Genomic DNA, 13,698 nt, shown 5'->3' with positions numbered 1-13,698 from the left:
TAGGAATTTAAAATATTTATATGGGTGCGCTCTCATTGATAATAATAATATAATATTTTTCAAAAAAATAAAAAATATTATCATAATATAATCGAATCGTGTCGAGAATTTCATCGAGCAGAGATTATAATTTTAAATTGAATAGTATTGGGTCCAAGCCCGCTCGCTGATGCATTTAAAAAAATAGCTACGATTTTAGAAGTTAAATTAAATTATTAACTATTTCATTTAAATAAAAAATTTACATAGAAAAATATTATAATAATAATTCAAAAAAAATTATATAAAATAAAATAGAGTTTATCATCATTTTCTTATATTCAGCCTAAACTTGAAAAAGTGAATGTAAAACATTGATATGGCCGAGATAGACATGACTTATCATAGAAAGGAAATCACGTCTAATGTATATTCATTGATGCAAATTGTTTTTATTCATTAAATATTATTTGTTTATGATTTTTATATTTATAACTAAAAAAATATTTCAACTAGGAAAAAATTAATTGATGTTAAATAGAGTTTGAGAAGTTTATTTGGCAGTTTAATGAGATAATGATTTGATATGTTAATTTTGTTTGGATTGTTTGGATTAATCATTTAACTTTTAATAATTATTTACATTGTTCGTTGTATTTGTGATCATCATAACTTAAAAATAGACTTGTCTTGTCCAAATTTAATATGTTATTAGAGAACATCCATGAATTTTAAAAAATGTTTATCGGTTCCCAACACTTGCAAGGTAAAAGATCGAAAAAAAATTTCTCCATTCTCATCGACACAAAATTGGTAGCATGATTACACTTGTCTTGTCCAGATTTAATATGTTATTAGAGAACATCCATGAATTTTAAAAAATGTTTATCGGTTCCCAACACTTGCAAGATAAAAGATCGAAAAAAATTTCTCCATTCTCATCGACACAAAATTAGTAGCAAGATTACAGTCACATTATTTTTAAACTTCTGTTCTATTTCAAAGAATACAAACACAAAGTAGTAATTATTATTTAATATTATCTTTTCAATGTATACCTTTTTGTAATATATTTTATCTGATTTAATTTAGATAGTAGCAATATTAATTAATATTATTATGTACGTTTTTTTAGTGAGATTGTATTTTAAAACGATTAATATTTATTTATTTATTTTGGATTTAATTTAGATAGTAGCAATATTAATTAATATATTATGTACGTTTTTTTAGTGAGTTTGTATTTTAAAACGATTTTAAAATAATATTTATTTATTTATTTTGGATAAAATAAATATAATATTTCAACACTAAGTTTAAAAGCCCATCCATTTTATATAAAAAATAAATACATTTACATTCCTTGCAATACCCCGACATGAACGAACCTCAAGCTGGGGCGAGTGTTGTGCGCCACATTTGCGAAGCCTAAAGTCAATTTCTAGGAAGGCGTCTGGTGAAATTTCGATCCCGACTCATTTTCTGCTTATTTACGAACCAATACCTGCCCTGGAATGTGCTATTTGAAAGAAGTAATTGAAAGCATAAGCACGATCTTCTCCAGTCTAGGCAATTCACAGCAAAACTCTAGCAATAGAACCGATCGTCCCATGGACGGAGAAGGCGGTGTTTCGAATGGGAACGAACGGGCCGCGTACAAATTGAAGGGTTTTTTCGATTTGGCCAAGGAGGAGATCGCCAAGGCCGTTCGAGCTGAAGAGTGGGGTTTACTTGACGACGCCGTGTTGCATTACCATAATGCTCAGAAAATACTCAGTGAAGCTATTTCAACGCCTATTCCTTATTACATATCGTCTAGGTAATAAAGAGATCGTTTTTAATTGTGCCTAATGCCAATACTAGATGAATTTTCACCATTTTTGGGTCTCTGTGTATGTAGTCCGTTTGGTTGTCATATCGATGATCAAGTCTACGATTGATAACAATAATTTAGAAGAATTAAATCTCTTCAAAATGACAGATATTTACAGTAAGGCTGCGTTTGGTTTGAAGGATAGGATAAACTAATGATTAGTACGTAAATGATAAAGAAAATGATTGTGGTAGGATTGTAATATATGGTGTAAAATAATATTATGTTTGGTAAGATTTTTAAGTGTAGGATAATTTTGAATTTTTTGATGAACAGACGAAATTGTCCTTCCCCCGGAAAAGATCGGTGGGTGAGTCGGCCGGAGACGGCTGCCGGAAATTACCGACGGATTTTGAAAAAACCGTCGCTAATAGCGACTGTTTTCCTGAGAAACTGTCGCCGATCTTGTTTTGAATTATTTTAATTACTAAAAATTTGACATTTTGCGACGGTTTATAATAAAACCGTCGCTATTTGCGACGGATTTTTTGCAAACCGTCGCTAACCCGGCTGTCGGCCGGTGTTCTGCCGGCAATCGGCAGTTCGTCGCCGGTCTGCCGTGCTCGGCCGCGGTCGGCGGTCCGTCGGTGGTCGGCCGGCGGCGGCCGTGGAGGCGGCGGTCGGTGGCGGGAAGTGGTGGTGAGTTTGAATTTAGGAGAAGGGTAAAATTGGAAAAATAAGAGGTATTAAGAGTGGGATAAATAATCCTAGGGGGTGAGGAGGTATTATTTTAACCTACCTAATATAACCTAATCATTCATAGGAGGGATTGAGTTGGTTTAATAATCACACGAACCAAACAGCTGACTAGGTAGGATAAAATAATCAATACAGGCTAATCACCCGAACCAAACGCAACCTAAGTGTACTTGTTGAATTTTAATAATGTATAAAATACGAGGATCATCCTTACATTGATTGATAAGTTAAAATTTTAACACAATTATTTTGTTTAAGTAAAAGTAAAACGATAAATAAATTAATTTATTAACTAAATCGATATTGAAATAAAATGACGAAACAAATGTAATATAAACTAAAATAATACACAAACAATTGTTAGGATTTCGATTCACTTACTAGAATTTCAATTCATAAATTATGCTTTTAACGAGATCCTTTAATCTGTCAATATACTATGTCGAACTTTGTTTTTTTTTTTTGATAAGAAACAAATTTTATTAATTTAGGGATTAATTACATCATATGTACGGACTGAGTAATCCGCAACATTCCTACACTACCACAAAGTTTTGAACCTGTTTAATCACACCAAACACAAAAAAAAAACTCAAGACCATACAAATTTCCAGTCCCTATAGAGATCGGAGGCCCTTAGATGTTGATTCTGAGTAAGATTGACCGTCGAACTTTGTTAATCTAACTCTGTCGAGCTATATTAATATAATTCAACAATATGCAATAACCAAGTGTTATTGTATTATTTAAAAATTACAATAACATTAACGAACCGTGGAATCCTTTAGCTTTCGACATATTGGACTATGACTATCAACATGTATCTAGCCTCATATGTCTGTGCAAGTTGTAAATCTATGAGTTCTGTTACCTTATCATATTACAAAATCTCATTTCGGTCTCAATCATAACATATAAAAAAACTTCGAAGTAGATCATGCTCCAAAGATGCAATAAAAACGATAACTTATTCAAATATACTTAGAAACAAAATTCAATCTTAAAAAAAAATCAAAACATAATTGTTTGGGAGCAGTATCCCCTTAGTCCCAACAAATAGAAAAGAGAAAACGTTGTGTGAAGCTCTCGTTCTTGGCTTGTTCTCTTGTTCTTCCTCAGTCTCTTTATCTCCTCCGGTGTGGCTCTCTTCATCTGCGGCTTTTGCTGAAGGTGGTGGCTGATCTCTTTTTGTTATTTTTTTTCCCTTTTATATGGTCTCAAGAGTCATATTTTCTTTCCTTCTTGGCCAAAAAAATCCGCGCAGATCTTTTTTCATAATTTTGTCGCACTGGACGGTCATTTTTGACGATTTACTCGACCCTACCCCTGCTGGAAGTGCCCGCAAGGGTCGATCCAACGGCTCGGATTTTTCCGAGTCAATTTTTTTTTTTTACATGGAGGTGGGCCCAGATCACTCATGTGGAGTGATCCGGGCCGTTCATTGCCCGTGCAGGCCGGGCCGTTCACGGGCAGGGTGAAACAATCCATTTTTGACCGCCTTAGCGCTAAAATAACGGCCCAGCGCGAGACGCACTGTTCATTTTTTTTTCCTTCAGTTCCCGCTGGGTTTTTACCCGCCCTAACGCGACATGTTCTATCCCAGTTTAATGTTTTCTTTAATTCGTGGTGGGCCATATTTTTTCGTGGCCCTAACACGACATCTGCTGCCTATCTTGCTACCCAGTTTTGCATCCACCATCTTGAATTCGTTTTTTTGACACTTTTGCCAATAAAATAACAAATTCAAGTGAATAGTGACTTATATACATAAATTATTAATTATGAAATAAAAGAACAAAATACAGACGCGACACAACAAAACCATGCAACAACGGACTCAAAACGACGCACTCAGACACGTAAAATCGACATATATCAACTGTTTAGGAGGAACATGAATTTTTCATTTGTTATGCAACAATTGATCTATTATAAGTATTTAAGTATTTATGTCAGGTAGTTCGGCATTTTGCGTGGTGGCATTTGATTCCTTTGTAGCTTGAGGAGAGTCATGATATATATCAGGTGTAACATCCTTCTTATGTGGCAGTAATTGATGTTCTAAAGTTCATTGGTATTGGAATGTGCTAATTTGACACGAGTTGATAGTGTTCTGAGTCAACCTATAGAATGACATTCTCTGCTTTTGTATATGATTGGGGATAATGTCATATCCGGGACTCCTTGTCAGATGACTTGAATACTTCATTGTTGATTCTTTAACATGTCGGTAGTTTTGGATGTATTACGGACAATGCGGTGCATGTTTGCCTTTTGCTGTCAATTTCTTAAATTTTCAACAGTGAACTGGAGAAGGTTAAATCTTATCGTCAAAAGGTGTCAAAATGGCAGGGCCAAGTAGCAGAGCGATTACGAACTCTATCTCGGAGAACAGGTCTGTCCCCTCTTGCATCTTTTTTTCCCAAAAGAACTTCTGCCATGGATTTTAAAGAAATGTGATTAAAGAGATACACAGTCTTTTTCTTTGTTAATTCTCCTCTTTTCCTCTCACTTATATCAGGTGGATCTTCAGAAAACAAGGTATGGACTGCTCTATGTGAAGTGTAAGTTTAGTCTTTATTTGGTTATTGTTATGCCCTTCAAGCTCTTAAATTTGGCACATCTTCTGTTGACGTCACTTGTTTTGGCTTATGGCCATTATAGTTGACTTTTGTATTCCAATAATCTTCCTAGAGTAAGAAACCGTGAAAATTTGGATAATTGAGTAAATTCGACCTGCAAATAAGGTTGAGCTATGTGATTCATATAACCATTTTCTAAAAATGTTAACAAAAATAACAAGCAATCATCCAAGCACGTGACTTAATTTATTTCTTATTTCTAACCTATATTTTCTTAGGGTAACTTGCCTAAAGCCCAAGCTGTGGCAGTCACTTCTACTAGTTCACATCTTAAAAAAGGGGAAGTACAAAAATCTTCTGGCAATAGCAGAGGCAGTTCTGCTGTTAGGAGTCACAGTGGTAAGGTAACAACTTCAAGACTTGTCCAGGAATCTGGCAATGGCTATGATGATAAGCTTGTGGAAATGATTAATTCGGTGATTGTTGAGCAAGGCCCATCAGTTAAATGGGAAGATATTGGTTAGCTGGTCATTTCTTCCTTATTATATAATTGTTTATTTGAATGGACAAAATTATGTTATTTTTATTTATGATACTTTGCTGCAGCTGGGCTTGAAACGGCAAAACAAGCACTATGGGAAATGGTTATTCTACCAACTAAAAGAAGAGATCTATTTACTGGACTTCGGAAACCTGCCAAGGGTAATATATGGGAAACGAACTTCCTTTCCCATTTGTACGACTATAGAAGTTTGATGAAAAGTTGAAAGACTCCATTATTTTGACAGGTTTGCTTCTCTTTGGACCACCTGGAACTGGGAAGACTTTGCTTGCCAAAGCAGTTGCTTCAGAGTCAGAAGCGACATTTTTCAATGTTTCTGCTTCCTCCCTTACTTCGAAGTGGGTATGTGTACTGCACCTGCGATTACTGCCCCACTCTGTATCTTCTCTGCAGACTGTCGTAGAGGTGGATGTATCCTCTTGACTTCTAACAGTTGAAATTATCGCATATTTGCTTGAAATGTCAGGTGGGAGAAGGTGAAAAGCTTGTTCGAACACTTTTTTTGGTTGCCATATCCAGACAGCCATCAGTGATTTTTATCGACGAGGTATTGTACCATGGTGAAAGAACTGTCAAATTCTTAGCATATTTACTCACTTTTGGCTCCAACCTTTGCGCTGAATGTATAATTGTATATGTTGCCGTTTATTAAAAAAGAGAGTAAACCCCTGGGAAAAAAGGCAGGAAATGTCACAAGTGAAATTTAAGTTATATAATGACCTGGAGAGATAATTGCTAGTAGTATGTCTAATAGTGAAGTGTCACCTTCATTTAAAAGAAAACAAACTAAAAATGAAACAAATTATTGTAGCATGAATACTTCCTAATATTCTCTTTCTATGTAATACTATTTGATGGTGGTATTCTTCCACCATTTTTGTTTAGCAGCCACTGATATGTTCTTTTCACAACACTGGCACACCTTCTGTGATACAGATAGATAGTATCATGTCAAGTAGGACCGCTAATGAGAATGAAGCAAGTAGAAGATTGAAGTCAGAGTTTTTAATTCAGTTCGACGGAGTGACATCAAGTTCTGATGATTTAGTTACTGTCATTGGTAAGATTTATTTTCAACACCATCACTAGATCATCTAGAAGTGTTTATGTTTAATTAGGAAAGAAATTACATACCAGACTAGCTGCATACTGTTTTCTTTGAAGGGTTTGGGATAAACTCTAATATAATGTTGGAAGTCCAAAATATTCACAAAATAAACAACTCTTATAACCACTTTCTTATATTAGGAAATCAGCTAGTGTAGGAAAAGTAAATACTAAGGTATGCTAGTTAAATTGTGAATTTGAAATCCGGACATGGGCTTCAATTTCTCACAAAATTCTAGCACTGAAACTACTGCAGTTTGTGTTATATAGGCTGAAATTGGTGTTCAAATATGCAAAAGTTCTGATATAGATAATGTATTATAGAATAAAACAGGTATTGGGGATGAGTATTTGTTGAATTTCCTAATCAATAATAAGCTGATAAATTCACAATCTCTCTGAAACAAGGCAGATTATAAGTTAAATTGCATTGCATTTCTTTTCTTGTAGACATTCTTTATCATTGCAGGTGCAACCAATAAACCCCAAGAGTTGGATGACGCAGTTCTTAGAAGACTGGTTAGTATGTTGCCATGTGCATAATCCTCATGACATATATATATATAAGTTAGAATATTCTTAAAACTGATTTCCCTATTCCCAGTTAATTAGTCATAGATTCTTGTAACTCTATATAATAAAAAGAATTCCGAGTCTAGTTATGTATTCAAGCTGTAATGCAGCATTTTCTCGGTCCAAAATTTTCAGAAATATTATTGTATTAGCTTCCTGTTATTCTGAAAGGAATGAGGAAAGACCTAGTCATGTCGGGCACGTTTGAAATTTAAATAGGTCATATACTTGTATTTTTGGGCACTTAATCTGAGGGCTAACTTAAACTTCCATGAGGCTCGTGAACAAACTTGGATTTCCTGTCGATCCCCCCTCTGAGGTGGACATCAATTGATTGCTGTTTTATCTATGTATTTATTGTTATAAAGCATCTGAGAAGGGTATGGAACGTTTTATTCAAAGATAAATTTATATAGCTTGCAGGACTTTGATAGAACTATTTTTATATTTATTGTCATGACCTTGCCACAGGTGAAGCGGATACACATTCCTTTGCCAAATGAAACTGCTAGAAGAGTTCTTTTGAAACACAAGCTCAAAGGCAATGCATTTTCTATGCCAGGTTAGAATCATGAGCTCAGCTAGTTGGATTTGTTTTACTTCATTTGTGTACCCTTTGCAACTAGTGCAAGCGAAATTTTTACTGCATTTAACACTCTTACATGTCCTTTGGCTACAGAGAGAGATTTAGAGAGACTTGTGACAGATACAGATGGTGAGATATTTTTTTCTTTTTCTGACTATTCTTACATTCATGAATCTTGGTTTGGATCCAGAATCCCAGATGTGATCCATTTCCATGTAGTCTGATTTAAACTTATGATTAGCTCTATTTACAGGGTATTCTGGAAGCGACCTACAAGCTTTGTGTGAGGAAGCTGCGATGATGCCAATCAGAGAACTTGGTTCAGACATTCTTACGGTTCAGGCGTATCAGGTAGGCCGTCTGTGTTGTAGTCTTTTTTTTATGTTCTGAACCTTCCCACTAGTTTTAATTAAAGTAGAATAAGAGTTTACATGTTATCCAATAAAAAAGATGTGTATTCCTTCCATATAGAAATGACATCTCTTATTTTACTATTTTGAAAAGATTTATTTGAGCATTTGTTTTCTTTCAACGTTTAGTATTAACTTATGTCTGATCATTAACATGTGTCAATTATTAAACTAATTTTGTCAATGATTTTATTATTTATACAACTTTGAAAGTACATTTATCTTTTAATTGACATGGACAAAGTAAATATCTTATTGGTAAAATGGGTACACTGAAAATTTTTAAGTAATAATTACTAAAGTATTTTTTTTTATGAAAAGGCTTCTAGATTTCAAATTTTACTTTCCAAAGAAATTTAATGTTTTGCTAAAAATAGCTACTTTTTAGATATTGTATATCCATTCAATCATAGTTTAATGTAAAATAAAGTGCAGATTATGTTAACTGTATTGTGTAAATAATTCTTTCAGAATTATGAATCCTAAATATATTTGATAGTTTTTAGGGGTTCAACTGAGAAATTAATGAGCTGGATGAAGTAAATTATTATTAATTTATAAATAAATATTACATATATTAATTTTTATATGAGGGTAAAAATGATTTGATTTGTTTTAATAAGATACATTCGAAAATTCACTGGATTAGAATTTTTTTGCCCTTTCTGAAATGAGCTGATAGATTTATGGTGCTGAACTTTGTCTTCCCTCCTTTTATGTGCATCATTGCTTGTTATGCTCTCTAGAAACCACGGACCTCAAACATTGGAGTCTTGATATACAGTAAATATGCAAAAGTGTAGCCAGATGATATAGCTGGGAATATCGAATATGGATTAACACGAAACCGGGATCTGTGTGTATGAGATGTGCAGGTAAGGCGATTGAGATATGGAGATTTTCAAAAGGCAATGAGCATAATTAGACCTAGCTTACAGAAAAAGAAGTGGCAAGAGCTTGAGCAGTGGAATCGAGAGTTTGGCTCCAACTAAATCAAACAAGTGACTTTGTATTTTCCATAAATTAAGGTTCTTACACAGTTAATACTATTATTATTATCATGTGTTGAAAAGTATATATATATATATATATATATATATATATATATATATATATATATATATATATATATATATATATATATTCAGTCCATGTCTAGAAAACGTACGATCTCATGAATTTGTCCCTAACGACTTTGTGGGATACAAAATATGATTGCAATCCAAAGCATGCAAGACTTGTTTGATATTTGTAGAAGATCGTGTACTGCTGTATTCAGGTAATCTTTCTAAAAGATAAAAAAAAAATTATGAACTTTTTTTTTTATAAAATTTGTGAAAGAAACGATGGTAATAATTTTTTAAGCATTTGTAAACACTACATGACTACGCCATGTCATATTTGATTTCAATCTAGGAAAACAATATTCTCGTTATTTTTTTGTATTCCTAGCTATTATTAATTTATTTCATATTAATTGTTTATTACTATTCATATTATCGATATTATTATTTCTTTTTTCCTTATTAATTAATGATCACCATGTAATTGATTTATTTGTTATGTGTATAAATTAATAATAATATTTAAAAAAATAAAATAAAGTTTCATATATTGTATTAACGATTTTAAAAATATGATATATAGGAAATTTTGAAAGAAAAAAAAAAGAGGGGTGTCACGTTAAAGATTTTCAAGAGCCAATAATCCAGACCGGCCGGCTCCTCAGCAAAAGCAGTCCAGACCCCGGTTTATCGTGGTCACAATTTTGTTTATTTTAGTAAAAGAAAAAGCAAACAATAATAATAATAACTTAGCATCCAGTGAGCAGAGCTGAAGGAAGCCAAAGGAATCAGTCGAACCGCTGTGTCGGTTTCCATTGGAGGATGATTTTTTGGTTTTGTTTTCGAAGATGTATTTCAAATGGCGCGTATCGTTCTCCTTTTCCTTTTATCATGTGTTGTGAAGATTTTCCAGTGAAGTTTTTTTTATCAAACAGCTTCGGCTCCATTTCCAGTTTGTCGTATTTCTGATTTTGTTTTGAATTACCTGTTGATTTCTAGTCGGTGACGCTTCACACGAATTTGGGCGACATCAAGTGTAAGATCTTCTGATTTCCCCCTGCATGCCTTTTTTTTCGTACGTGATATCTTAGCTGCATGAGGAACTGAAGTCACCAAAAGTAGCAAGATTCTTTGATTTAGACTAATATTTTCTTTATTACTTATTATATTGGACGTTCAAAATCCTCTCCTCATGACCAGCAGTGGAGCTGATCTTGCTCATTTGAGAGTCATTACCTTTAAGTGGTCTGAACTCTGAAGCGCACATGACACAACCGAATAAACCGAACCCCATCCCATGTATTTGTTGTTTTGCGGTTGGAATTTAAATTTGACCCTAATGTTAACAGTGTTACTTGATCCAGAGAACTTATATGTTCAGACTCTGGACTGTTTATGTTATGTGTATGGACCTCTTTCCTCTCTATTAAGGTCAGTCAGTGCATGTAAACTAATGGGATGAGATGGTATGCCTTTTTCTTCATATGATTTATCAGTTCCTTTAATTTGGAAATTTTAATTGGATTTAGAAGCTATAGGGGATAGTAATTAATGACATGAGTAACCTATTAACCCAATTCCAGTAGGTTGATCTTTCCTAATCCATTTTTGCAATTCATAAATCATTCTCGTGTGCTGATATAATTTGAAGAGCATAAAGTTGATTTTGTTACATGCCCACTGACCTTGATTCTCTTGTTCTTTCGGTTTTCATCCAGCACAATGCTAGAGGTATTTTATCCATGGCTAATAGTGGCCCTAATACAAACGGAAGCCAGTTTTTCATTACATACGCCAAGCAACCTCATCTTAATGGACTATACACCATCTTCGGCAAAATGATTCATGGTTCTGAAGTTCTTTACATGATGGAAAAGGTATGTTAAAAGGTTTTGACCCCTGTTGTGCTGTTGTGTTGACCAATCATAATCAGGGATAATTTAAAATGTAATTCTAAAATATCATTTTTTATTGTTGTGTTATTAAGTTACCATTTTTTCCGGAGCCGTATTTTAATATAACGAAACATTGTTTGCTTTTTTCCCAGGCTCCGACGGGACCTGGAGATCGAGCTCTTATGGAGATCAGGCTTAATCGTGTGACAATACATGCTAATCCACTTGCTGGCTAAGTAAACTGTTCAAATACTCTGTGGTCACGGAGGTTGATCTGTTTGGAAATTCACCATATTGGCATTGATTCTCTAGAGTTCGAAGCTGTTAATAGGAACCAAGGAAGGAAAACTTAGATCCTTTAAATATTTTAAGGTTAAATCAATGGAACTTGTGTATTTTTAGCCCAGGGTATTCATTTTAAAATCCTGAACCGTCATACGTTTCACTTGATAATATATTTTGTGACGATATGTCACCTAATACACGTCATCTTATATTTAATTACTATCATGATATTGTTAGATTCCGGTAATCTACACGTCCAAACGCAGCGGAAGTTTTAGAATTTTTATTTATTTTGACAATCAAAATATGTTTGGACGCTCGTATGATTTTATCAAACATTCATAGGATGTAAAGAATGCTATACCTTTGGTGAATAAATCACGTGGCTCCAACTACACCGGTATTAGCGGACGTAGCTCTTGATAAATCCCTACGAACTTTCTTCAAGAGACTCCTTTCTTCTAATCAGGTCCACGACCAGAAGATTTGTTCCTCTTTCAAATAGCACTAGAATATTTGAAAGAAGTTTTTACGTTGAGATCAAAATTTTGAGAGAGGACTCAAAATTCTTTTCTTTGGAAAAATTGCCAAAATTTTTGGGGAGTTCTAAAGTGATTTACGTGAATCACTTTAGGGAGAGGTGGTGGAGGCTAGGGTTTGACTTTTCAACCCTTTATTTATAATTAGATTATAACCTAATTACATAATTAATATTAATGAGCTTGATTTAATTAATTGGGCTAGTCCAACTAGTTTAATTAATTTAATCAAAGTCCATTAAAACTTTAATTATTTTAATATGTTGGACTTGTACCCCTACAAGCCTATTAAACATATTATCCACCATATTTAATTTATTAATTAATCAACTCAACTTTTGAGCTTAATAAATTAAATACATTATAAATTCAACATTTGAATATATTATTTAAATTATAAATTCAACTCCTTGGATTTTTATCACCTCCAAAATTTAATATTTAATAAACCCAACATTTGAGTTTAATAAATTAAATTCTCAAATTTTATAAATTCAACTCCTTGAATTTATTATCTCCAAATTTCATAAATTCAACTTCTTGAATTTACTATATCATAAATTCAACTCATTGAATTTATTTTCTCAAAATTTAATTATCATAATATAAATTCAACTATTTGAATTTACTATATTATAATATAAATTCAACTTCTTGAATTTATTCTCTCCAAATTTCATAAATTCAACTTCTTGAATTTACTATATCATAAATTCAACTCCTTGAATTTATTTTCTCAAAATTTAATTATCATAATATAAATTCAACTCTTTGAATTTACTATATTATAATATAAATTCAACTCCTTGAATTTATTCTCTCAACGGGAACAAACGATCCAGTGTTTGTGTGACCCTCAATGGTTCAGGGATACAGCTAGCCGTGGGTTCACAACTCTTTGTGATTCAGGACATAATCCTTTATTCGGGCTTACCCTAGTTAGCCCCATTCTTTTCATCAACACCTTGATCAAGAATGTCAGAACTCATTTCTGATTGCACCCATCGGATCATGGTAAGAGCGTCTAGTAGCATCGCCCCATGATCCCCTAGGTATCACTGATAGTGCCTGCAAGAACCAGTCGATCATGATTAACGTACAGTACGGTCCCTTCATCTCATATATCCCGATCGAATCTGCAACCATTGGTTCATCGAGGGTTGCATATTAATTCGATAACTATGTGATAACTATAATAGTGGCATCGCGTGTATATTGGAGAACTCCTTCTCCAACATACATCTCATACTCTGGCCAGAGATTCCATGCACTATTGTTTCATTAGATCACATAGGATATCCACACCCGTAGGTGAGCGGTGAATCCCCGACTACAATGCACTGGCTCCTATATGTGTCGCAACTGTACCCAACCTCGCCACCTGATGACTCTCCTGGAGCCGGTAAACGAGTCAAAGCACAGCCCTAGCATATAGAGCCTCAGTGTTGTCTCGGATCGTAAGGACTAATGGTGTACAATCATAATCACGGACTTATCCTCTCGATGAATGATAACCACTTGGAAAGTCCGAGGGAGGGTTGTTC

General features: G+C 33.8%; 1 protein-coding gene across 3 annotated transcripts; it reads left to right on the top strand.

Moving 5' to 3' along the window:
* Nucleotides 1-1,334: 1,334 nt before the first annotated feature.
* Nucleotides 1,335-11,786, top strand: LOC140838811 (uncharacterized). 3 transcript variants are annotated; one of them, XM_073205401.1, is made up of 14 exons: nt 1,335-1,798; nt 4,855-4,946; nt 5,073-5,092; nt 5,412-5,468; nt 5,505-5,652; nt 5,740-5,835; nt 5,922-6,037; nt 6,162-6,242; nt 6,632-6,755; nt 7,272-7,321; nt 7,847-7,937; nt 8,055-8,090; nt 8,215-8,312; nt 9,247-9,455. In XM_073205401.1, the coding sequence occupies exons 1-14, from the start codon at nt 1,494-1,496 to the stop codon at nt 9,361-9,363; spliced, it is 1,431 nt and encodes a 476-aa protein (XP_073061502.1). In that variant the 5' UTR covers nt 1,335-1,493; the 3' UTR covers nt 9,364-9,455. The 3 variants fall into 3 exon arrangements, with proteins under 3 accessions (XP_073061502.1, XP_073061495.1, XP_073061486.1); XM_073205394.1 differs by lacking the exon at nt 9,247-9,455 and adding an exon at nt 11,483-11,786 and having other exon boundaries at nt 5,412-5,652; XM_073205385.1 differs by having other exon boundaries at nt 5,412-5,652.
* The last annotated feature ends 1,912 nt before the right edge of the window (nt 11,787-13,698 follow it).

Source organism: Primulina eburnea, chromosome 1 (genome assembly GCF_022965805.1).
Source record: "Primulina eburnea isolate SZY01 chromosome 1, ASM2296580v1, whole genome shotgun sequence".
Classification (NCBI taxonomy): Eukaryota; Viridiplantae; Streptophyta; class Magnoliopsida; order Lamiales; family Gesneriaceae; genus Primulina; species Primulina eburnea.
The sequence above is the reverse complement of the archived record's forward strand: the minus strand, read 5'-3'. Positions and strand labels throughout refer to the sequence as shown.